Source organism: Malaclemys terrapin, chromosome 10, assembly GCF_027887155.1.
Source record: "Malaclemys terrapin pileata isolate rMalTer1 chromosome 10, rMalTer1.hap1, whole genome shotgun sequence".
Classification (NCBI taxonomy): Eukaryota; Metazoa; Chordata; order Testudines; family Emydidae; genus Malaclemys; species Malaclemys terrapin.
The window spans coordinates 29,496,461-29,524,129 of record NC_071514.1 but is presented as its reverse complement, the minus strand read 5'-3'; the positions used below and the strand labels follow the sequence as shown (position 1 = coordinate 29,524,129).

General features: G+C 40.4%; 1 protein-coding gene across 1 annotated transcript in view; it reads right to left on the bottom strand.

Annotated features, from left to right (window-relative positions):
- Positions 1–27,669, bottom strand: part of LOC128844460 (uncharacterized) — an 88,709-nt gene that overhangs the window by 22,049 nt on the left and 38,991 nt on the right. Inside the window, exon 3 of the mRNA XM_054042214.1 lies at positions 4,574–4,706. Coding sequence (XP_053898189.1) covers positions 4,574–4,706 — 133 coding nt within the window. The remainder of the gene's footprint in view (positions 1–4,573; positions 4,707–27,669) is intronic.

Below are 27,669 nucleotides of genomic sequence, written 5' to 3'. Positions count from 1 at the left end.
ATGACTCCCAATCAGAAGTGGGAGAAGTTCCTTCAGATCTGGGGACCCTCTCCTGGAGGTTCATCCTCCTGACATAGACTTAGCCCATTTAATCCAGATCTATGATCACATACGTGGGCCCACATTGAGTGAGTCATATGCCTGGACAGCAGTGATAGATGGAAAGGCTACCCAGGAGGCCCAAGCTGCCCAATTTCCCCATTTTGAACTAAAGAATGATATGCTCTATCAAGTTGACCTTGATCCAAAGACTTCAACAGAATTATCAAGGGTTTCCCCTAATTTACTGTGAAGAGGAAAGGTTTCAATTAATTTTCCTTCCCTATGCACATCTGACACTTGAAATTCTTGCCCTTTTCAGAATGAAACCAGCCTGCAGTTTTGAGAGTGGAGTGGAAAGGTCTGAAAAAAATTATTTTGCCTTCACAATTCTGTTGTTTTGCACATCTGTAACATTTCTAAGATGCAGGTAGATGCCCAGCTAGAGACATGCAGCACAGGATTTGTACTCTGAGATGTGCCATTGAAGCTGTACATTGCAAGGGTGTCTATCATCCAGAGAAGCACAATATCTTCTAGAGAAGATCTGGAGGGTGGGGGCTAACCTGGATAGGCTGAGGGCAGCAGTGCTGGGAAGGGATACAAAAAAGGAAAGGGATATGAGAAGCTGCAGATGGATTCTGTCCTTTACAGGAGTTGCTTTCTTTAGCCCTATATCCGAGGTCTACAAAACTCTTGCCCTGTTTCATTATCCTGTTTGCTGCCTCTGCCAGACTGAGATGAGGCATGACTAGCTATCACAATCCACTTGCTGCTCACATACAGACACCATAGATATCACTAGAAAGAAAACACAGGGCCCAGGCTTCCAGAAACCACAGACTTCTTCCACCCAGTTCAAAGAGGAGAATTTCTGTTATCTGGAATTAATAGTACTCAGATTTTCACCATTTGTGGACCAGCTACGGATGGCAACATAGACACAAACACTAATTTCTGGGGCAGCCATTCAGTTTGACAAAGCTTTCCTCAACCATCTGGGTTTTATGGTAATCTCATACAACAACAAGCTGCCAACCTGTCGTGACTATGGCCTACACACATAAAGACCTCATATTAGTCACCAATACGCCACCTACCTGTAGAACCATGGCTAGAACTCAGGACCATTAGCACCCCAAAGACAGGCCTTTGTCAGCGAAGCTAAAGCAAAATCTTGACAGCTCCTGTTCCTTTCAGATCACCCTCTACAGAGATACAGGGCTCCCCGATCAAGAAACAGGAGCAAAGTTACTATTTAGCCACTAGTGCAGCTTCATGACTGCATTAGCCTCCACTTCGCTTGTTCCCTGAACTCCCCTCTGAGGGACAGGGGAGAAATCTATGATTATACATATATATCAGCCTACCCCAATCCCACCACCATTCCTTTATGCAGTAGCTAGGAAAATGTCCCTATGCAGCTGGATGCACATTCCTGGCATGGGATCCCAGTAAACTCTCCCCTGTACCTCAGAACCAGTGCAGTTCTACTGTGGGCACAGCTCTTCATGCCTGTAGAAGAGGGGGCTTTATCCCTTCAAAGCATTTAACAATCATTAGATGAGACTGATTAAACAATCATATAGGATCTTCTTGGGAATTGTAAGAGTATTCTCAGGGATGGGGAGCAGAACATTTTCAAAAAGGCTTTTTGGATTTCTATGAAGTTATTTCCTATCAGAAATACTACTTATTTCACTTTGAAACTTTTTTCACCATCAGCATTACTGATGTGTGTCCTTCTTCCTTGTATGATGATGCAAGCATCTAACAAACTCAGTAATTAATGTAAATGACCTCTTAGACGGTATCAGCATATATAACAGTTACTTTTGTTATATAGCTTTTCATCTTTGTTCTGCATAATCTGGATATATTATAAGCACAACAGTTATGAAGAATGAGTTTTGAACAGTCTTCCTCTTCCCCCATATAAAAGCATTTTTCTTTTCTAGTCCATCTTTTCTCTTCAAGCTTAGACTCTGTGACAGTCTCTCAGACTGCTGCTAAAAAGAGAGCTATCTATATAACTGGAGAGGGAAATCAAGTGCTTTTAGAGGAGAAAAAGAATATTTGCATTTTAAACTATACTTTTCACAGCTAATGTCAACATGTCACTAGAGTAGGGTTAGAAGGCTTATACATTAGCAGCATCACTCAGACATTTTTCTCTGTACTTTATTTTTCTATTACATTTAAAGACCATGAGAATCTCAAATCCCTGTGCAAAATTTTAATATGTAAGTAAGATTCTTAGTCCACAGCAGCAAGGAAATACAGAGTAAAATTCTGAGCTCATCTTTGTGCGTATTTCTAGTGGTATCATTCTCTAACAGGACCTCACAATACCTAGTAATCTTTCATACTAGGTCACAATTATTAATATGTAGACATAATGAGATAATTTGAGTTTTGTAAATGTGCATTCTGTTTACTTTTACACTATGCTTTCTTTATTTCTGTTTAAAATATTCCTATAAAACACAAGTAAATAACTCATATGCACACATACTTATGCAGCTGTGAAACCTATATTATTAGCCTATTAATTTGCATTAACTCATAATTCATTTCAGGAGCAACTGAAATTTAATGTAGTATTAAAATAGATGCATTTTATTTTAGTATTACTTAAAAAATGTATGTACATAGAGGCATTTACGTATAATGAGCTTGATCTAGAAGAAAAGCTGTACATCTTCATGGACCATATTAGCCTCAGGAGGCTATGGGCAGTGGCAGCTCACTGGGAAGACCTGCCCTGAAGGGAGGCTAAGAAAGCAAGTGTGGAAAAAGTGAAGCTCTGCAGTAAGATGCTGTAGAGTTGCTTGTGGCAGGATAGCCAATGTATAGTAAATGAGTTCCCCTTTCCAAAGTTTTTTTGGTAGGATGACAGAGCATACAAGAGAGTGTGTAATAAACTTCTTCCTACGTGTCCCTCGGGGCGGAGGCCAACTTAAATAAAAATCTTCAAAAAGGAGGACATAAATTGAGACCTGTAAATTAAAAACTACTGTGTAGATAAATATTTAACTAATTTTGCTACTAAATATCCTGCATTAAGAATTTAGCCAGTTATGGACTCAAGGACCATGTAAGAGTAAAGTCCAAGATTCCCTTTCACCTCCAGTTCCACTATTCCAGCAAGTGACCAAGAATTTAAATTAATTGATTTAGTTTAATTGAAATCGCAGGATATCCTGAAAGTTACAAATCCAGGATCTATTACACCACAAAGTGTGGCAAGAGTAAGTGAGCTCCAAAGTCAAGGACCTCTCAAAAGGAAACACTTTGCCATCAGCAAGTCATTACCAGGTAGCTGTTAACTCAACTATTATGGCTAGTCACAACAGCAGCATCACAAACAGAAAAAGAGTTCTAGCCTGAACAAAACCATTTAGGGCTTTATAGATCAAACCCAACTTTGTAACTGCAGTAGCTTAACGTGGAGGTAGCACGAGTCTAGTGTCACAAGATCAGTGTTTGCCATTCTTTTCAGATGAGAAACTAATCTTCTGCTAGCTGAAGTTGGAAGAAAACATATTGACACTTATCTGCAAGTCCAGGAGCACTAATGAGTCCAGAAGACCCCCTTCCCCGAAAGTGCAGAATTTGTTATGCTATCTGGAAATCAGGCTGACCAGAGATCATAACATCTCCAAAGCAAAATGCAAGAGCCATCTCTTTTCAAAAGGCTTCCCTAAAATACATACATTTATGAGCTACACTTCACTGAAGAGCATTCAGAAATACTCCAATACTTTATCAATATACATGCATGAAAAAAAACAAAAAGCTCACTCATTTCCGATATCCCTTTCAACATCACATACTCAAGTCTATTAAAACCACAAAGATATTAAATTTGCTGAAGCTATATTTCCACAAACAGAAGATCTAATACTCCAGACAAGAACCAAATAGTATAACAGTACCACTTGATTAAAATAGAAGTTATCTGCTCTCTTTCTATATTAGATGTTATACACACATGTACACATTTTAAAAATATTTTTTTCTCTAGAACTACATAGTATTCATACACTATGGACACTATTAAGTAACTTCTGTTGAAATCATATGCTTTTCTTATGAGTACAACTTCCGAACTCTAAATATAAAAATGCAATCCTAAAACAGCTTGCATTTCTGCCTGTTTGGAAATATGATAATAATCATGTAGATGTATGTGTGCCAACATTACTTTGCCTCCACTTCCACACATGTCTAATCTTTTGGGAAAGAATGATAAAATTTGACATTTTAATTTGTAATACTTATGATTTATCAAAAAAATCAAATGTAATTGTTGATCACTAATTATACGAGCAATATCCATGCTGCTAAAACCCTCCAGCACAGGGTTTGGCTTGTACCATCCCTAAGTTTTAATATAATAACCTGTTGAATTTTGACAAATATGTCAAATCTATTAAACCAAAAAAGAACAAACCTTAACCATCCTCCTCGTTGATAGCATGGGTTCTCAGAAACTTCAGCTAGGATAAATGCAATGGATATATATACTTACATTGAACTCACAGAAATCAATGCTATCAAGACTTTTGCTTCTATGTATTCTCCCTTTTATTCTTCTTAAAGAAGGTTTTCCTTGACTCACACTACACGTAGCACCATTCGGATTTTCAGATGATGGAGTTACCCTGCCAAATAAAAACAATTATGTATAAGATTTTCAGAAATCTTAAACACTTGTATAAATGAAGACATGTAAATCTAAACAAGTGATGAGTCTTACTAGAAAACCAAGTTTTCACCCATTAAGCACCACACACATTGTCAATCCTAAACAATAATTAAAGCTTGTAGATGCTAACATAATGGGTGCTATAGAAATACTTATAATAAATAGAATAATACCTTTTATTAAACACTGTCAGAAGAATGAAATGGATCTTAATAGAATTTCTTTTTCTGACAATTTCGAGGAAAATTCAGCCCTCTGCTACAGGATCATGGCTCCCAGTGACTTTGACAGATTACCACCCATAAGTGGGCATGCCATTGGCTTTCTAACGTTTTCCATTTTGTGAATTTTAATGACTCTGCCACTACTAATGGAATTTGAAATTAATGGGATCTATTAGATTATAAAGATAATAGATTAGGGAAATACACTTGAGCTACACTTACAAAGTCAATTAACATGCAGGTAATCTAAACTGAATCTGCAACTGCAGTACAGTACTATGAATAAGTAATTCACATTTCAGTTACCTGTTGGGAGCTGTTAATGACTTTAAACTAATCTGCTTAACAGTTAACCAAATGTGTTAAATCCAGTGTGAGGTCAAATTTTGAAATGTGAGGTAAGCCACTAGTCAGCCTGACAAAGTTTTGGAAAAGGAAGTTAAAAGACATAATCAGAAATGGACCAAAAAGGAAAAGAGCACTTTAATAACTAGGATAATCAGCAACAAGGTGAGTTAGGTAATATCTTTTATTGAACCAACCTCTGTTGGTGAAAGAGAGAACCTTTTGAGGTACACAGAGCTCTTCAGTCTACAACATTAAAAACACTTAACATGAACATTCATATGTCTAAAAATGTTTTTCCAATTATAGTTATAAATGGCACCTAAGATTAATATAGCTGAAAAATTTTTCAGAGTTACTTTTTGCATTTGACAGCAATTTGGGTAGCCAGTTTGTTGTTTTCCCTGTACAGTCAGTTATTAAGATCGCTGTTCAGAAAAGCACTTAAGTGTTTTCTTAACTTTTAGTTTATTTGTTTGGCGTTAGTGTATTTATCATGTGCTTAAGTGCTCTGCTCATGAGTGGAATTGGGGGGAAAAGGTGGGAGTTCTTTTTCAAGCTCCGCACATGCGAATCATGAAAATGAGATGCTGCTCACAGTAGATTGTGCTGGTGTTCAAAATAAGATTGGCTCCATTGGACTCCTTGAGCTTGGCTCCCCCTCAGTGGGGGGAAAAATATGCCCATGGGCTCTGCTTGGCTCCTGGTGCTGATCATCTTCTTGATTAGGGGGTAAAAAATCCAAACTCCTGCTTAGGACAGAGAGGCATTTGTTTTGTGGGGAGGGAGAGGAAATAATTGCAAACAAAGAAACTGATACGTGAACAGAGAGCCTTTAAATTTTTATATACGTTACATCATTAAAAAAAACAGTTGTAAATATTGCTGCGTTATGTGTAGTTGTTTGGTACATAGAATTTATTACATAAGGTGTATTGTTATTGCCCTTGAAAATTTAATTTTTATTTTATTTTTTTTAGTATTGTTAGTTGGAAGAGACTGCAGAGCCAAGCTGCAGGTACGTGTGTTTTAGATGAGTTTAGACGTTTCTTCCTCAGGCTAAAATAGTGGTAATTTGTTATTGTAAGAGTAGCTAATAAATGTTCATGTTCACCTTGAGAGAAGTCAATTTAATGCTGAATACTTTTGTCTTAATTCCCTCTTTCCTTATATCATGCTAAAATATTTTAAGTGGGTGATGTGCACTAATTTGAGATCTAGCTTATATTTTAAAAGCACCTATGCTAGGCTCCTTTGCTATACATTTAAATTACTATAAATACTCAATTTTTTTAGTCCACTGGCTGCAGTACTGCCTCATACTGAGCATTTCCTCTGTATTTTTAAAAAGCATTCAACCTCAATAAAAGAGCGCATATAAAAATAACAAATTGATTCAATCAAGGTCTTTTTTTTTTTAATCAAGTGTTTAAAAAGTATGTGTTGGCAGGGGCTTTCTGGGACATTTGAAAGCCCCTTGTTAAAATTCTGTTGACTGAAAGGGAGGAGCATAATTTGCTGACTTTGATGGAGTCCATTGCCCACTACATAATGCTAAAGAATCCATGACAGAGATTCCTTAACTCTGGAGTTTACAAAAATGAATCTGAAAAGTCAGTTTTTACCTCTGGAGATCTCAGATTGTGCCAAGTATAATTAAAAAGAATCTCTAGGAGAGGATACCCCTAATCCTTTATAAAACCTCTCATTTCACCCCTTCCCTCTACAGAAAACAAAATAATATTCAATCAAGTAATTAAAAAGCCACTCTCCAGCAGTGGAAAGGGGGAAGCTTTGCATGGTGCGCAGCAGTAGGAAGGGAAGGCAGACTAAGCCATTAATTTCTGCAGAATTTAAGTTATCACTTTTAAAATATGTCTTTGCATTTATGGTTGAGAAGATGACCTTGTAAGTGTGAAACAAATGTAAATCAGTCCGGTGTTGTCTTACTGAATCTACAGCAGACAGTTCCATTGCCTTTGCTACGGCTCATAACATTACTAAGCAGAAACAATAACAGAGTGAATTGTCCATTTCACTGCTGCTATTCAGAATTCTGTGTGCGGCAGTGAAAATCTCAAGAATCAAGTCAGTTCAATATTGTTGCAATAGCAGAGGCATCCACTAGCATTAGTCACAAGGAAGGAGGACTCAAAAAATGGAGGCTGTAAAGTTGGAGGAGAGAAGCAGATATTCAAAAAAACATGAGTCTGGCCTCCCAAAATCATGAGATTTTTTTTAAAAAATCTCATGTACTTTTTATTTACCTTCTGACTTTTGAGTCTTGCTTACGTTTTCAAGCTTTCCTTTGCATTCATGAGGGCTAGAAATGTACTTTAAAAAAAAAAAAGGGAAAACAGACTCTCATTCAATCTTATGATTCCAGCAACTGGCACTTTGACAGTTGCAAAAAGTCACAAGAGTCGCAATAAAATCATGAAACCTAGCAACCCTGAATACCTTTTTCCTTCTTCCACCTTGTCACAGACAGGAGGCTCTGGCGAAGGAGAAGAAACAGAAAATTCCCAGCAGATAAGGGGATTGAGGTTCCACTTTTCCCCATATATCTACTAATCATAGATTTAAACAGAAGATGGATTACTAAAATGGGGGTTTTGGAGGGCCAGTCAGCCTAGTGGTTGAAGCACTTGGCTTTCAGCCCTCTTCTTGGTTGAGGAGCCTTAGTCTTCAAGGTAGGGGAGGGGAAGGAAAACCCAGGCCCTCCCTCTCCAACAGCTCCCAACCCAGGACCCGGCGGTGTGCATCAACCCCTGAACAAGGGGAGCCCTCCCAGTAGGGAGTCTAAAACCACTGCCCTGGACTATTTCCTCTTTTCAGTTTGGGGAATGGCCCTTCTAGTCCAGTTCACTGGGGGGCTTGCCTTCCATAGTGCCCTGTCATGGATCTTGGGTGGTATCCTGGCACAGTCCCAGGCTCCTTTGGGCAGGGCAGCCAGCGGCGGCTCCAGGCACCAGCATTCCAAGCGCGTGCCTGGGGCAGCAAGCCGTGGGGGGCGGCCTGCCAGTCTCTGCAAGGGCGGCAGTCAGGCAGCCTTCGGCAGCTTGCCTGCAGAAGGTCTGCCGGTCCCGCAGATTCGGCGGCAATTTGGTGGCGGGTACGCTGAAGCCACGGGACCAGCGGACCTCCCGCAGGCATGCCGCCGAATCCGCGGGACCGGGGACCTCCCACAGGCAAGCCACCAAAGGCGGCCTGCCTGCCATGCTTGGGGCGGCAAAAAAGCAAGAGCCGCCCCTGAGGGCAGCTGCAAGTTGGTGAAGCCAAACCCTGCAATGCCTCTGGGCTCCACTCAGGTGCCAGAGGCTCCTATGTCTCTTTCACAGTCTCCCTTGGGAAACAGTACGCACTCCCAGGTGGCTGCCTTGGCTAGCAGGCTAGTGACCCTTCCTCTCAGTTAAGGTGGCAGCTAGCTCTTGTCTCTCCACCAGTCAGCCCCAAACTAAGCCAGGTTCTCTTCTTTTCTCCCCCCCTCCAGACCTGGCATTGGTTGCAAGTATAACAGGGCGGGACTAGCTGGGCCCAAAGGCTCTCTTTAACCCATGCTGTGGTGGGCAGTTTCTCTGCTTCATCACAAGTCTCTAGGAGGGTCAGGAGACAGCACGCTGGTAGGATTCCCAACAACCTGCCTCTTTCCAACAGCTGAGGGTGACAGTAGAAGTGAGGGTGATAGGACATTCCATTTTGACCTAACTTGTGGATGCCTCACTATGACTTTCATCTTTCATGTTTATCTTCGTAGATTAAGTGGCAAGTAAATTTTGCAATCCCTATACACAGGGCCGGCTCTGGCTTTTTGGCCGCCCCAAGAAAAACAAAACAAAACAAAACAAAACAAAAAACCTGTGGCGTGGCCGGAGCATGGGTGCAGGGGGACCGGCTGTGGGGGAGGGAGTGGGCGAAAGAGAGAGAGAAGGGGACGGCCAGGGCTACAGCGGGGGCGCTGCCACGTGGCCCCTCCCGCTGCGCCGCCTCCTGCCACGAGGGCTCCGCTCCAATTGGCAGGGAGGGAAGGAAAAGGACTGCCCTGCAGGGCGATCTGGTTCTCTGCGCCACCGCCCCCTACAGGGCGACCAGAGCGGAACAACAACAACAACAAAAAAGCGGGCGTGCCGCCCTAGGATTGGGCAGAATGCCGCCTCGAACAAACTGCCACCCCAAGCACCAGCTTGCTCAGCTATATTGTGGCATCAGAGGTGTCCAGAGGAAGGAGGTGAGACTGTTATCTTAAATAACAATTCTTTAATACAATCAGAGCCTCACAAAGCAGCATCCCTAGAACTGGCTATAGGCAGCACCACACCAAGAACACTTTCTTTTTTACTTTCTATTCTTCCTGCCTTTCTCAAAACACATCCAAATGCAACCCCACTAGTAAGAGGGGGGAAACCCATTTATAATCTAAACATTTACAATACAAGTTGATGGGTGGTGTTGCCTCCCCCTTTAGTTATGAAAAAGCACTTTTGTTTAAAACTAGAAAAACAAATACATTATTCAGTCCCTGTCTTTAAACACATTTATCTCTGGCATACGGGATTTATCATGAGCGAAAGGGGGGAAATTTGTGTTAAATTTTTGTTTTTGTTAAAAAATTTGTAGTACATTACTGTAATACTGCTCGTTTAAGGGCTCTTGTATTAGGGCCTGAGGAAGAGATTTTCAAAGCAGTCTAGTGGATTTAGACATATTAGAAATAGTCAAGATTTTCAAAAGTGACTAGTGATTTTGGGTGCCCAATTTGAAACATCTTGAACAGTTCTGATTTTCAGAGAGAGTGTGTGTTTGGTATTTCCTGAAAACCAGGTCCTTTTAATGAGGCTCAGTTTGAGCAATTGAAAAATCAAAAATCAAAATCAGCTTTGAAAAATCAAACTAGTAACTTTTGAAAAACTATATTGTGTAAATTCTGACTAATCTGAAAATCTCAATTTGAGCCTGCAAACCTTACTTAGCGTCCATAATCCTTACTCACAAAAACAGTCTATTTGACTTCGACATTGACTAGTCCCTGATCAGATATTGTATCTTTGTAAATTTCATTCCCATTGATCAGAAAATGTATCTTTGTAAATCTACCTAAATTATATTTCTATAAACTAAATAAAGTCAAGTATGCAATATATTTTAGGGATCTTGTTCCATTCACTTATTGGCAAATCTGCAAACCTATCAAGATAACAAACTTCACTGACTCACAAATAATCCATCTGTCAAAAGACAATTTAAGATATAACATCACTAGGCAGAATGTATGTTCAAAAATTATATAAACTATTTATAATGCATGGTATCATAGCTTTCAGAAAAGGCCACAAACTTTAGCAGTTTTTCTACATGCTGCCAGAACAATAACAACTTAGATATAGGTTTGATTTGTTGACAACACACAGTAAAAGAATAAACACAGTTATTAAATATTATACATGGAAATATCTACATATGCACTAAAATGTGCATTGCTGTTTAATTTCTTGCTTGTGCTACAAAGAGTTAAAAACATTCAGTGTCACAGATAAATTTTGGCTAAAACAAACTGGACTAATTTCAAAATGTGTTCTATTCATGTCAGTTACATTTAATAGTATTTCAAAATTTAACACAATTTCCAAGGCAGCTCTTTTACCTTCTTCCTATTTAACTAGTGTTACAGACTTTTAATGGCCTACTCAAGTTTACTTTCAGTGGGAATGTTATGCAATGTGTGTGACTGGAGTAATTACAGAATTTCAATACAATATTTAGGTACAAATTTAATCTTCTAAATACAACTTAAATGTTATTTCTCTTATTGCTGACTACTGTTGTTGCAAACTTCATCACACATTTGCCATAACCCCATGTGAATCCTTCAATAAAGACTAATAACATTTATTAGAGCCAGGCATTGTGCAGGCAGCTGCTGCTGTGCAAACTTCCTCACATGTTTGCCATAACACCACATGCATCCTTCAATAAAGGCTTGATCTTTCCCTGCAAGGTGTTGAATAACTTAAATGTTATTTCTCTTATTGGTGGTTACAGTTCATTCAGAAAAGTATGGAATAAGGATATTTACATTTTCACATTTTGTGTATATTCCTACTGATGCTCCTGTGAAATATTTAAAGCAATATTTAAAGTCACTACAGTTAGTGTTCAGTTGAAGGTCACACAGTAACTGAATATTTTCACAATAAGCAATACCAGAACAGAAAAAAAAAATTCAGAATTTTAAGCTTATAGGACTTGTATCTGTTTTCTGACTATAGTATGAGTACTTGAAAGTTAAGTAGCTGGACATTGGACGCCAAGCTTCCCCACTGCTAAAAAAAAAGTGATGATGTTAGTAGGACTCAGTGTACCTAGTGATATCAACAAAAGACAGGTAGGGCTAACATTCATTCCTACTGATCACCCTGAGAAGACTTGAAAGTCATTCCATATTGCAGTAGTATTTGTTTTTAAGTGATTAGTGATTGGGCCAATTTGATTTTCATGGGAAAAAAAAAAGACTAATAACATTTATTAAAGCCAGGCATTGTACAGACAGCTGCTGCTGTGCAAACTTTCTCACATGCTTGCTATGACACCACATGCCTCCTTCAATAAAGGCTTGATCTTGCTCTTCAAGATATTGAACATTCTAATGCAGCAAAACTTTAAACATGTGGATAGCTCCCCATTGACTTCAATTAGACTATTGTGCTTGAAGTTAAGTAGGTGCTTAAGTGCTATGCTGGATTGGGACTAGAATGTTCACCACTGTGCATGTTCAAGCCCTAAAGGAATCATTAAGTCCCAGTTATTCATATGTCTTGTTAATAATAGCCCCAAATAGGGCGTAGGGGGAAATGACCTAGTGGAAGCTGTGTATCTGTAATTTCTTCAATCTGATACATTACATATTTTTCTTTAAACTATGGGTCACCTCAGACAACCACAAAACATGTACAAGAGTCTCATATTTACACTACCCACATTTGTCTTAATAATTGCCATAATAATCTCGATACAATTGACAGAATCTTATATCTTGTTTTCTGAGCTTTCTTGCAGAGTTCATTCCTGCACCATTGAAGTCAACAGAAGTTCTAACACTGATTTAAGTGGGAGTAGGATCAAGACCAAACAAAGAAGATGGAAGATTCTTTTAGAACTCTCGCAGACTGTGATTTATTTTTCTCATTAAAATCTTCTCCTGATTTCACATATATTCCTTACAGAAATTGTCTCTCCATTGAAAGGCTTTAAAGTCTAGACATTAAAATCTTACTCCCTGTTCGGTAGGAAATTACATGTGTATTAATTACATGACATCATCTATTTTACAACACATTTAGCTTGCAGGAATTGGGATTTCAGTAAATATTGACTTTGGCCTACTGTTTTAAGATTCCTACACATCAATAGTTTATTTTTCTTAAGTAATTTAGCAGGTGTGTTAATTCATGATACACCTTTAAAAAAGTAACCCAACTATCAGCTGATGTTGACAGTAAAAATCCGGGGTTGTCTTACCAAGGTTAAAGAGACTGACATAATTTTCTGTGTGTGATTACCACATCTCAAATTCTTAGTTCTGTTCTTTAACAGCTGGTATAGCCAAGGTTCAATGTCAAAATAAAGGATTCACAATTCTCCAAACCTACAATCCTATTTCAAATTTGAAAGCAGTAGTTCTACCAGAAAGTCTTAAAAGTGCACATCTGCAACCATAATTTTAAATGTAATTTAGCAAATAATAGTTTATTTTATAGAAAGTGAATTTCATGCTCATAAAATGTACCAGCTGACAACTTGGGAAGTGAAGACCTTTATTCACAAAACAGGTGAAACACAGGCAGTAGCACTGCAAGCTTCCCACACTACCTCAGCTCTGACCTGGACAGAGGGACCTCTCTTCGGAAAGAGTTTAGTCCCTTTTTAGCTGCTCTGCTAATTACTGCCAAGTGTGATGGTAGTTTTGCCACCTGGGAATAAGACTGGGAACATCCGACTCACTTAATATAGCCTATTAAATAGATATCAGATGGAAACAACTGTCTGTCAATGGTAACATAGATTGGGTTTGAACTGGCATCCTAGAGATGAAAGTTTCTATAGCCGATTACCCATCCCATGAGATATCCAGCATCCATCTTTCTTGTTTTGATCTTGTAGCTGCACTTTTTGTGTTTCACGGAACAGGACTTACAATTTTTTTTTTGGGGGGGGGGGAAGTGGGAGGAAATTAGAGTGGCAGATGCTCTATAAAGAAATAAACAATTGCTGCTACCTTTTTCATTTTCATTCAGTAGGATTCAGGTGGATTATCTCCACAAACAAAAGATAAATATTTTAAATCTTTTTTATAAAATGATTTATTTTGCTTGCACTTACAGTATGTACTAACATATAAAACACTTCTGAATCTGCCTGGGCAAAAAAGAATACTGAAATTCTCATTTTTATAAACATGAAGAATATGCTACCATTTGATCATATTAAAAGTATGAACGAATCTGATTTATACATTTTATTTCTGTACATCAGGTTAGAGACTATTGATGATATATGGTAATAGAATGTACCTTTTGCTTTGCATTTTTGTAATATATTGCATTGATTTACATAAAAAATAATATATTTATTTCACAAAAACTAAGCTTTATATAATGTATGATTTGAAAAAAAACTAAACTTAAATCACAATAAAATCTTAATTACAAAATACCCCTTAAGCATACCTTTAAATGTAGTGGAAATTATTATTTCATCCACAGAGACATACCCACAAAGACAATCTCATATGGACCCTACTCAGGCTCCTAATGCAAAGTTGAAACCCGTAGTATTATGTCACCCACAGATAGGGAGATAACAATTTGAAACACTAATCTAAGGATGTAAAATATAAGGATTTAAGTAACTGGCACAAATTCTTGTATAGAAAAAAGCAACATGTTTTGCCTGATCTTTTCACCTAGTCCATCAACAGCCTAACTCAAATGACATTGGATACATAGCATATTTTTCTTTCAACAAAAAATGTTTGTTCCTCATTTAGGACCCACTATATTGTCTTACTTGTCCCTTGGAAAGCAGGGAAATTTCACCATAAAACTAGGAAATATAAGGCTGATCTAATTCTCACTGAAGTAAATGGAAGTATACATTGCTGTATACAGTATGCAATATCAGCAAAGTGAAAAGGAATGACATTGCTAGGAGACGAGTATAGGTAGTAGCACTTTATGCTTCTGACATAATCAATCCCAAACCACTGTATACAGTACAAAAGTGGGTTTTCTTAGGAAAATCAAAGATAACCACATGAAAGAATATTTTTCCAAGGAAAATGTTTGATTTTGTGTGTTACAGTTAACAAGAATATGTTTCTGCCAAATTTGGTTACTAAAATAATGTTATTTTCTATAAACATTATAGTAAAGTTCACTATTCATGCTAGAAAGATTATTAGATATACTTCACATAAACCTAAGTGACTTTTTAAAATACCAGAATGTTAAATTAGTTTTCTAAATTTTACATTTTCTGCAATGAAATAAAAAGATAAACTATGAAACAAATATAGCAAAATATATTTTGGAAAACAGTTGTTAAAGGAAGCTTAAATCAAGTAAAATGTTAATCTAATGAAGTTGGCCTATCACAATTTTATTCTACTTCCCTGTTTATGTATTTCCTTGACATTGCCTGCTCTGGATGATCATGTGAGAAAAAGGACAAAATAAAATAATGCCAAGATCCGTAGAAGATATAAAATATGTGCTGTCACAGGATGCTGTTTGTGAAAACAGTTCATTTTGAAGCTACCTCATTGTTAAACAGCATGTCTTAGCACTTCTTTCTCAGACATTTTACACTCTTTCACTGTGACCCATGGCCATAGTGATAGGAAACCATAAGAACACTACTGCTCAAGTCTCATTCTCAATCTTATGAAGATATTTTTTCTTAAGGTGCAAATGCAATTCAAGATCCAGGATGTTTTCCCCAGAAAATTTGGCTTTGCGGTCAGGTAGATTTTCTCCTTAATATAATTTGTTCTGATAATGACATGCATCCTACTGCTTCAATCAAGCTATCAGTGGTCCCTTACAAGACAAAAGAGTGACTGGATATTGCAATGCCATATGCTTCCTGGTGTCCTACTCACCCACATTGCAGTTTTACAGTATTATATATTTTTCTTAACGTATTGTCAGTTCATCTAGAAAATCAGTTCACCAATCAGTAAGCACATTGGAGATGTGTCAAAGAAAAAATAAATATATTTTGAAATTAAAAGTATATTATATTTAGATATTTCACCTCCCTTTTTGAGATTCACACCTGTCAAGAAAATAGTGGGTTGGCATTTCAAAGTCAGGCTTTATTCATACTACAGCTAAAAGAAACAACTATAAAACAATCAAAGGAAATATACTATCAGACTGCCATGCAGTGTTGTTGTAGCCTATAATAGACCTTCCTTGTAACTACCTCTGCACCTTTCTGAAGGAGCTGCCATTATCTTGTTTTGACAAATGTTTGTTGTTTCTTTCTGAAAACATTTATTATACTGAGAATTACACTTCTGAACCATGGAGAGGCTTACAGTTGGGTGCTTCCTAAAATCAAGACGTTTCCATAAAAGAAAACTGTAGCATGTAAATGGACAGTTCCTTCAACATAATGATTTGTCTTTGATTTTTTAAAAAAACTATTGGTAAATAATTCGTCATGACCTTTCCATTGTGGTGTTTTCTATTAAACAAATGGGCCCCCTTTTTAAATTATTTCCTGATTTGTTTTTAAATAGGACCACAATTTCTGCAACAAAACAACAATAAATGCCTGGCAGTGGTAGGTCCGACATGAGTTCATTCGCCTTGCACAGGATGCACTGTTTATTCATCCCAGCCCAGACCCCAACCCCAGTAACAAAGCAATGTGTGTGACAAGGTGCAAGGTTCAGCCGGCTCCCCCATCATCCTGCATGCAGCGCCCGGCAGCAACCTGGCTGTCTCCTGCCCATTTTGTGCCTACTCACCACAGCTTCCTCTTTAAGGGCATCAGACTGCCCCTGTTGGAGGCGGTCACCCCTATGGCCATCTGCAAGACAGTCAGGTATTTCTGATACTTCATTTTGCCGTCGCCCCCCCTGTCCCTGCCTCGTCCCCGCCGCCGCCACCGACAGAGTCTCTCCAGCCGCTGCATGCAATCATCAATTTTTTATTTCCAGGCATCTGCCGTCCCTGCGTCGCGCTTCTTCCCCTCCTCCTCCTCCTCCTGCTGCGCTCCCTCTGTCTCTGCCCCCCCAGCTCACGCTCTCCTCCTCCTCCTGCCGCGCTCTCTCTATCTCTGTCCCAGCTGACGCTCTCCTCCTCCGCCGCCTCCTGCCGCGCTCCCTCTATCTCTGCCTCCCCCCACAGCTCACACTCGTCTCCTCCTTTTGCTGCCGCGCCTCTCCTCTCTGCCCTCCAGCTCTCGCGCTTCTCCTCCCCCGCCTCCTGCCGCGCTCCCTTTCTTCCTGCCCTCTACCCTGGGATCAAGCCCTTCCTTGCTCACTTAGCCCACTCACCTGGGGTATCTCGCTTTGCCACCTCCCTCACCAGGTACCCTGAGCATTCCCGTCCCGGGGACACTCTGACCCCCACCCATTGGGCACCTGGGGCCTCTCTCTGACCCCCCCATCCCTCTGGGCACCTGGGGGCCTCTCTCTGACCCCCATCCCTTGGGCACCTGGGGCCTCTCTCTGACCCCCCCATCCCTCTGGGCACCTGGGGGCCTCTCTCTGACCCCACCCCATCCCTTGGGCACCTGAGGGGCCTTTCTCTGAGCCCCCATCCCTCTGGGCACTTCTCTCTGACCCCCCCCCCATCCCTCTGGGCACCTGGGGGCCTCTCTCTGACCCCCCCAATCCATCTAGGCACCTGGGGGCTTTCTCTGACGCCCCCCATCCCTCTGGGCATCTCGTGACCTCTCTCTGACCCCTCCCCCCATCTCTCTGGGCATCTGGGGGCCTCTCTCTCAGCTCCACTCTCCACCCCTCAGAGGGTTCCTGTGGGGGACTCTCTTTCCCGCCCACCATCACTGGGTCCCTGGACTCTCTCTCCCAGCCCGTCTCCGGTAGCTGGGGTCAGCCCCTCCCTCCTTCCAGAGCAGCGTTATGCCGTATCCCGCGGACAGTTCAGTTACCCAGTGCCGCTTTGCCGCTGCCATGCTCCGAGCCCGGCGCTGCCCTCTCCCCTCTGGGTCGCTGTCCTCACCGCCCTAATCTCATTAGCGCCTAGAATAGCCCCATGTTATTTTAATCCCCACCCCCACCCGCTGCCACCATCACTTGTGATTTAGCTGTAATCAGGCTGTGGAGCCAAACACCGCATCAAACGCAAACTGGCTGCTGCTTAGAAGCGATGCCCACTGTGCCCAGGCATAAGGGCTGGGGAGCGTCCCAGCAGTAGTACCTTAAATCAAAACCTCCTTCTGAACAGAGAGAGCGAGAGAGAGCGCGAAATGGCTAGATACTGGGTTACTGAGGATCCCGTGCCCCACATTCACCTCTGCACCACAGAGGTCCGAATTCCTATGCAAAGGTTAATGAATCAACAGCAGAAAGAAGGTAAACATCATTCCTGATTCTCTCACATCCAGAGAAATGATGGATTTGAAAGACAGATGGCCATTAAATCAAACCTATAAATGTGATATATTCATTCCTAGATGTCCATTCTCTGGGCACCTTAACAAAAATAACTAACAACAATCACGACAGGTTTCAGAGTAGCAGCCCTGTTAGTCTGTATCCCCAAAAAGAACAAGAGTGCTTGTGACACCTTAGAGACTAACAAATTTATTTGAGCATAAGCTTTCTTGGGCTAAAACCCACTTCATCAGATGCATAGAATGGAACACACAGAAAGAAGATATTCTGTGTGTTCCATTATATGCATCTGGTGAAGTGGGTTTTAGCCCACGAAAGCTTATGTTCAAATAAATTTGTTAGTCTCTAAGGTAACAACAATCATGTGTTGCATCTTATACACAACACATACTAAAAATAATTTCTTAAACCCGTTTTGTGCCTTTCACCCCAAAGTTCACTAATATTTACATATCGCACTCCATAGGTGACTATAAAACAAAGCTCCTGACCTAAAGGGTTTTCATTCTAAAGACATACAGTATATAAAGTGATAAACAGTGTATCACCATACAAAGCTTTCTATGTACTTACAGAACCACTGAGGTGCAAACATCTTTGGGGTGGAGGTAGGCATTTAACTGACAGCCTGATCAACAGCAGTGTGAAATTTTTTGGCTGCAGATACCAGAGCAAAACATGTCCAAGGATCTTAAATGTCCACATAAAATAGAGAAGATCTAAAACAATATTATAAGCCCTCCAACAGCAAAAAGGAGACAAAGTAATTTGGGCCTTGGCACAAAAGATGCCACAGATATGCTCGGGTGTGAATACTGGGATATAGCATTCCAGGCTCACAGGGCCTCAATAGAGAAAGCTCTACTACCAGTGCTCTCAAGATGAGAGATATGAGAGATAGTCCAAAATCATAATCCTACCCATCTCAATTGCCAGAATAGGTCAGTGGACTGGTCCTATATTATTTAAGGGTGTGTACATTTTGTAGAGTGCAGGTGTCATCAACCCACATTAATGATGAAGTAATAAATCTGTACCAAGATATTACAGATGTATGAATTGTATGAGCTGTAGTATTTACAGTGGTGTTTTAAATAAACAGGGCTGGCTCCAGGCACCAGCGTAGCAAGCTGGTGCTTGGGGTGGCACATGGAAGGGGGCGGCATGTCTGGCTCTTTGGCGGCAATTTGGTGGTGGGTCCCTCACTCCCTCTGGGCGGGAAGGACCTGCTGCCGAATTGCCGCCGAAGAAGCGGCGGTGGTAGAGTGGCGACCGAAGTGCCGCAGATTGTGATCGCGGCTTTTTTTTTTTTCTTTGGCTGCTTGAGGCGACAAAAACCCTGGAGCCGGCCCTGTAAATAAGTGTTGTCAGCCTCATTAAGAGAGAAAAAAAATACCTTAAAATATTTTCACTTGCAAGACTCAAATATCAGAAATTTCCTTTTTTTTTTTTTTGCCTCAAAAATCAAAATAAACTATATTCTACCAAGGCCTATTCCATACATCAGGAGATAAGAAATGCCAGCATTACACTCACAAGTATAACAGATGTTAATTAAAATCATATAATAATAATCATATTGCTATGGTCACAATAGTGACTGAGACATTATGGTTTTGTTCTCCGAGCCAGGAAATCTGGGATTAGTGGAAACATCCTGGGATTCCACAATATCATAAATAGGAAGGTTTGAAAATTCAAGCACTGGCTCAGTGTCTCTAACATTGGCCTGCTCCTCTATAGCTCTCAAGACACAGTTCATGGGTTCTTGTTCTCCTTCTAATAGATCCAACATTTACAAAATTGGGAATTACTTAATTTTAAAAAACAACCAATAAATTAGACTCTGGTCAGGAGAAAGAGTAGGGGTGGGAAATACAACTTTCTACTTAACTGTCATTCATGTACTTTCTAAGTTTTGCCTTTGAGACTAATGCTGCTAATGTACTGCCCACTGTGTACGTGCATGACTGCCATCTAAAGTACAGAACATCAGACCTGCTCAAGTAGGTACCATAAACCTTAAAGGAAACAGGAAATGTGGTTAAGATCAGAAAAGTGACTGAAAAATGCAACTTTCTTGTTCAATTGACCTGCTCCATGTGCACATGCGGAGTGGTCTCTGTTTACTTTCATGACTTAAAATTACTCTTTATTGTTTTTACTCACTTTTGCTCCAGAGCCCACACAAGGCTATGAGAGAGCAGAAGCTGAATTTTATTCTGACCTATCATCAACAGAATTTTTTAGCTAAATTACAATTACCATCCCTGTTTTGCCCTTACTTACAGTTGTGCAACTCCATTAAGACAATCATTTATACCTGTGCAATGCTGGTTAAGCCAGTCCTTATTATTGATGAAGCTACACAAAGAATTTTGGCTTCATTTTCAAATTCCAGGTTGACTATACAGCTCTAGCAGCTAGAAAAATATACATATACATATATATATATAATGTATAAACTATTTATATCTTGATATGAAATTATAGCTAGGATAAACATGGAGCCCTACAATGACATTTTTAGTCACATTTGAGACTATAAATTCACTTTATGAGCCTGTGCAGGAGGATAGACATGGATCTGTGGATCTATTTCTAGTGTTTGTGTTTACACACATTACAATATCCTCCTCAATTATGCCTTCATCTTTATTTTTTATATGTTCAGATAGAATAAAAAGATCAATCTAGTTAGAAGGTAAATAATTTTAGGCAGGGTCTATGTCTTCATATTTATTTGTACAAGACCTAGCAACATGGGCCTACAAATGCATAACAGCACCCTTACTATTATGATATAAATGCATAATAATAAATATAAAAATAAGCTGGGCTTTTTCATTCTAAGTCAAAAACATGTTTCTCTCCTGCCCTAACCCTTGAAGACTCCCAAATCAGAAATTGCAGGGATGTGATATACACAAGCCTGATTCTTCCTAAAGCAGTAGTTCTTAAAAAAATAACGAGCATGTGGAACACTGACCTGAACCTACTGTAGCTCTCTCTGAAGAGGACTAGCTAATAGAAAAAATCTGCCCTTATGCAAATCTACTGAAAATCATAATTTAGTCTGAAGTGGAAAATATTTTCCAAATTCTGTCTACACTGCAGCTTCCACCACTGGAACTGTGCTGATGGTCCCAATTTTCCCAGTCCAGGCAAGGCCACAGAATTTATAACTTAAACAAAGGAATGGGCACAGCACACACAGTACAGAATAAACTCTGAGTAGCACACATTCATCAGTGGGACATGGAGTATCATCCACAACCCTCTGGCCAACAGGTCCCATATCCTTAGTATATACTTTTTTTTCCTCATAAGGCTTTTATGTCAAGCATTAGCAAAGAGTTTTCAGAATACACATTGGGGATATTCTACACTACTGCAGCATTTCATATGACATGAACAATTCATATTATACACTTCAGTAGGTAAAGTGACATTTTAGCATTCCAGAGTCTAACATGATACAGCATTGTCATTAAAACTGTCATTAAATAACTGTGCTCCACCATTAGTTGAATTTCCTAGTGAGTCTTCCTTCTTAACAAAAAGTTCCCCTTCTCATAATACTTCCTTTTTCAAAATGGGTTATTCCATTACATTTCAACATTTACTCAAATATAATCATAGTATTAATGTAGCTCTCCCAGGCAGGGAAGTCTGTGAAACAGGCTGTTTTGTCATTTGGATCTGTGACCCAGGTATGTCTACACTGCAGTGTAAGCCCAGGGTTAGTGGGACTTGAATCAGCTGAGCAATGTTAGGGAACCCTAGGCCTGAGCATCTACATTGTATTTTAACCTCATGTTAAGATTTTTCTAACCTGTGCTCAAACCTAGGCCTCTGGTGTCCACACTGCAGTGCAGAGACTCAAGTCAAAGTAATCATATACTAGAGTCCCTAGCGTCTCCCATACCGAAATGTGGCCGCTTTAGCCCTAGGACCACGGTACACTGTGGGTAATCCTTAATGCCCACCTTGCATGTTACAGGAAGTTTGAAGCAGCTTGCTTTGCAAAAGGCTTGATCAGTTTGCTCTCCATTAAAACCCAGTAGGCTCTTTGATAGTGTCCTTGCAGATCAGTGATCAGAAGAAACAGGTTAATGCTGAACTGAGCTGCTGCCATTTGCCAAGGGTTGAGGGGGTCTTCCATTTCAATAGAGTGGATTGCACATTGTTGGGATAGAGAGGACTAAGAAAGTTGTCCCATGGAATTGTGGGATACTTGTAGCGGACTCCCGGGACCCAAGTAGAGTAGGACTGCTTCTACACTGCAAAGCAATAGGGCTGAGACCCTGGGTCCTGGCTTAACTTGAGCTCGGATCTTCCAGTCCTGCAGGGTCCTGAGCCCTTTGGGTCCAAGCCCTGGCTTAATAAGCGCAATTGCAGTCTAGATGTAAGGGGGGTTAGACTGGACCCCAGGCTAAAGCACAGGCTTACATTGCAGTGTAGACTTACCCCTAGAGGCTTCCAGAGAAGATAAAGGAGACTGAAGGCTAGTCTACAATAGAAAAGGTTTGCCAGTATAGCTATACTGTCAAACACTCTTAGTGGAGACACAGTTTATGATAAAAGAGCTCTTTTGCCAGTATGGCTTATACCAGTTCCCTGAATGAAATAAGTTATACTGACAAAAGGACATTTTTGCTGGTATAACTGCATCTACAGGAGGGTTTTTGCTGACATAGGTATGTTGATTAGGAGTTTTGATTTTGTTTGACACTCCTGACTGACATAGCTATGCCAGCAAAATTTTAAGTGTACACCAACCCTAAGACCATAAGTGTCAAAATAAAGTAAGAGTGCTCTATAGCATCTAAAGAAACATCTGGTGGGGGTGACTCCTGATGTTATCATCTCCCCATCCAAAAGCAAGGACAATTTTATGTGTGTGCATAACAGAGACAAAGAAAAACTTAAACAAACAGCACATAATTAGCCTGTAGAACCCACTGTCACAATACATTAGGACAAAAACCTCAGGCTCAATTGGGTTTTCAGTGCACAGATCTGTGTTGGGGGAAGTGCAAAACTTTATCCCTAAGGGGATATTCTGGATGTTCCCTGGTATGCAAAGTGGACATACCTATTGATACATCACTATATACATATATTTCCCCCTGCATACTAACCCCAAGGATTGGTGGAGCTAAAGCCCTGCCTCCTCCCTGCCCTTTACGGTCATAATGTGGCCCTGGAAGAACCTGGAGGGAGGAGCCCTGCATTGTAATTGTACCAGACCCTTGCATGGACTGTTAGGAGGAAGAGGGATGGGGTAAAAAGGCTTCTTGTGCCCTCCCCAGCACAGCTCACCTATGTAAGGGCTGGGCAAAATCTGGTTTTCAATAATAGTAAAAGATTGGACACTTATTAATAAAAATAGCATGTAGCTAAAATAAAAAATTGTATATGCTAAGTGTCCTGATGCTTCAAGGCATGAACTGATTACTTCAGTAGTGTCAGAATGGAATTTCCTAACCCATATTATTGCACAATTGACCATTCACTTTAGGGCAGGTTTTTACCTCTGAAGTATCATTGTGACAGGGCAGCCCAGTTGGTGGCAGCTTCTACATGGCTATGGTGAAGGAAATGCCCCAGTTGCTGTAAACTGTACAGAAATTATATGTAGTTTTCTAAAATAACTTAATCCTTTAGTTTAAATTCTTAAATTCTGAGGCTTTACTCAGTTAAAGTCTACATAAAGGAAATGAGCTTTTTCTGTGTTGCCGCCGAAGAAGTAGAACCATCCATCTATTGGTTTCCAGACTTGCTCTCTATGGAAATTCGTGCCATGTTTTTGATTGTGGGCTGTCAAGAAGGAGGGGCTTGCTAGAATTTATCCATTGAGATCCTCATTAGTAACTTCCAAGCAGCAATTTTTGTGGTGGTGGCCTACTGTTTGGAAGAAAGTTTTAACACTATCTGTGATGGGGTATGCAAACCCCACACTGAGCAACAAGGGGTTAAGGAGCTGTTCTGGGCTCAGCCAGCCCAGCCCTTCCACACTTGCAAGAGATTCACAGTCTGGAGGAGGAGTTAAAAGGAATCAGAACAGCTCACGTGGGGGAGACCAGGGAAGAGAGGAGCCTTGCAACTTGTAGTGTCAGAGAGGGAATGCTGAGGGAAGGCAGGATCTCTCCCTACATTAACAACTGCCCAAAGGTCTATTCCTGAGGGAACGGAGGACCTGCTTCAGATATACTCTGAGAGGGAGGCATTCCCTGCTCTTGCTCATGGACTCATACTCATGGACAAATTCCCCTTGTTTTGTGTATGGACTACCCAGCCAGGGAGACAGTTGGAACTGACATGGCTGAGTGCTAAGCCACAGGAGGAGGAAGCTGCTGCCCAGAGAGAGAGGGAGCTACCACACCATGCACAGCCACAAGGAGGTGCCAAGTGGTGAGATGATCCCCTGCATATATCCTCATGACAGATGGTGAACTTTGGACAATAGTGGGGTGGTAGGAATTGGCTCAGGAAAGGCAGCCTAAGGCATCCCTGGCTGGAGCCCAGTGGAGTGAGAGGGCTCAGGCTCCCTACCAAAGCTCCGCCCTGCAGTTTGAAAGGGTTAAGCCCTCACCACTAGGCAATACTCTCCATGAGTGTAGGCCATCACACCATCCTTGCCAGATCCTATGTGGAGTACATTCATGCTACTACAATAAAATATAGGCTGTTGCTGAAGTTAAGATATGGAATGAGATGGACCTACACTACAGCAGTTCCTATGCTCCTAGGTTTCCCTAATTTTTTTTTTGGTGGGCAGGGGGAATTTTACATTAAAAAAGAAAAAGCACCTTAAGTCAAAATTATTCACATATTATATTATGCCTGACAAACATGACTCTATCGTAGGATTAAATAAGCTTAATGTAGAAAAAAATAAGCATATGCATGAGTTCTATTAGCGCTCTCTGATACAGTTTAATCATGTAGAAAACTGCTGGAGGGAAGAAATCACCAAGAATACAATTTCAATGTGAGAAGCTACAAAAAAGAACTGTAAGTAATATAACTTCACATAAAAGAGCTTAAGAAACACACTATCATCAGGAACTCATCACAACTGCAATACACAAAGATCCAATTACAGTAAATAAATTCCTTAGTTGCATATTGTCAAAACTGCCACAATACATGACACTGAGGTAAAGTCTGGGTGAACGTTACTACCACAGGCACTGACTTTCCAAAGTGCCGGGGGGTGCTTGACCCCCGGCTCTGCCCCAGGCCCCACCAACACCCGCCTCTTCCCGCCCCTACTCCACCCGCTTCTTCCTGCCCCTGCTCCACCTCTGCCCCTCCTCTTCCTGCCCAGTTCTGCCCTCTCCCCTGAGCACGCAGCATCCTCGATCCTTCCCCCTCCCTCCCAGCCTCCTGCATGCTATGAAACAGCTGATTGCAGTGGGTGGGTGGCGCTGATGTGCGGGGCCCGCCGGTGGGTAGGAGGCACTGGGAGTGTGGGGGGGAGCTGATTGGGGGCTGCCGGTGGGTGCTCAGCACCCACCATTTTTTCCCCGGGGTTGCTCCAGCCCTGGATTTGGAGTTGGTGTCTATGCTTACTAGCTTGTTTTGATACAGGTGGCGTGCCTGAGGAGGAAGCCTCTGAGCACATAACATTTAAAAGCAGAAAGCAGGATCATGAACACAAGGGGTTGTTATGGGCCTCTGAAGAGAGAGAGAAACAGGTTATGAGGACAGAATATAGAATATTGTGGGGCAAGACCAGAAGAAAGATCTGTGAACACAAAAAGGACTCTAATGAAAGAAGTCATCAGGGGATCTTTTGAAGTTTGCTCATCAATAACTGAGACACTTATTTCAGATGATGTTCAGTGATGAAAAATAACATATACTGGTCATTATACAAGTTTAATCTTAGTTGGGAAACTTGTTGAACAGCCTGTTAACTAGCAGAATGTACTAGTAGATATGGCAAATGCTATAGCATCACTGTAGATTGTTTGAAATAAGAAACAATTGATGAGGCAGCTGCCCCCTTTCCTAGAATGGGACACATGTAAGACAGAGTGTCCTGGGGGACTGCTCTTCAATATTTCCTATTACATTTTATACTTACTTTGGTGTAATTTGTGCATATTCGTGGTACACATCAAGATAATTAGGTAAAAATCAGAGGGTACAGTATTAGTGCTTAAGGCCCTGATCCTGCCAACACTTAAGCACATGCACTGTGACTATTTCTATTGGAGTCAGTTGGACCACTCAAACAAGTAACATTACACATGTGCTTAACTGTTGGCAGATTCAGGGCCTTATTTAGCTCCATTAATGTCTTTGATTGAATCCTAATGAAAGTGCTTCCACATCCATGATCCTGCAGAGCCTGGAGGCTAGCTGGATGTTACATGAATGTATTGAAATGCTTCAGAATTCTAGTTGTAGGCTGTTTGATATGTATGTCTAATTCTGTATTTGCACACTCATTACAAACATGCAAAATCTTTTTCATCTTGTGGAGGAGGGTGGCCAGAAAGGAAGCAGCTCTCATTACAATATGTGTGACTATTACACTGTACTCTTTTTAATCAGATTAATACTACAATGAATATTAATGTAATAGGATTTACTATAATTAGGAGCAAGAGCACAATAAACTAATATAACAAAAAGAAGACAAAAGTGTTACAGGGACTCTCATTAAAAGACTGTCTACTATGTTAAAGATGCTTTGTATATGATAATTTCCCTCTTTATAACCACACTTTTTCCTAATAATAAAAATACACAGGTCTTGTCTTATAAGACTGGAAGACATTTACTTTTCAAAGGGGCACTATCTGAGAGTTTAGCCACCGTATGTAGGTTTTATATTTGTTTGTTTAAAATCTTACAAAACCTAATGGTAAATGGAATTTGGTTTAAACTTCAGTGAAAATAGTTACACCTCAACAGAGTTAACAGTTCAGCATTGTGCTAGTATATTAGAATCAGAAAGTGAAACTGACAGCAAACAAACTAGAAAGAAAAGTGAAACAGACTATTCTTGTTTCATTGTCCACAATGAGTCTCTTCTTCTTCTTCTAGCTTTACTCCCATCTATATGGAGCTGGCTCTGTGAGTCCTTCTTCTCCATTCCAGTCTGTCTTGAAGCAGTCCTTTTGTATGATGTCCATCCATCTAGTTTTGGGTCTTCCAACCTTCTCTTACCCACCACTTCTAAGTTTAACACTCTGTTCCCTATATTGTCTTCTGATCTTCTTTTGACATGCCCAAACCATCTAAGCCTGATTTCCATCAGCTTTTCTGTAATTAGTATGTTCCAAACATGGTCCAGTCTTGTAACTCCAAGCATCCATTTTAACATTTTCATTTATACTGTGTTCAAGATCTGCTCCTGTTTCTTCCCAGTGTCCAACATTTGGAACCATGATGAGTGAAATACAAAAGTATAAAAGGTGAAAAGCAAAACTGTTACAACTTTCAGTTTTTAATGATACAGGTGAGGGAATTAGCTTTTTAATGTATGTTTTTAAACCTGATAGTGTCTCTAATAATATTATTACATAAGGTGTGTTTCTGCAGTTCCAACATAGGAAAAATTCCAGGAGTTTTGCCTGTGTATAGACTACAGGACTGATTCCCAAGTGATTACACTGTGATTACCCACCTCTCTGTTCTAACATACTCCTACCTAGTCACAATAAAATATAAAGGGCTTGAGT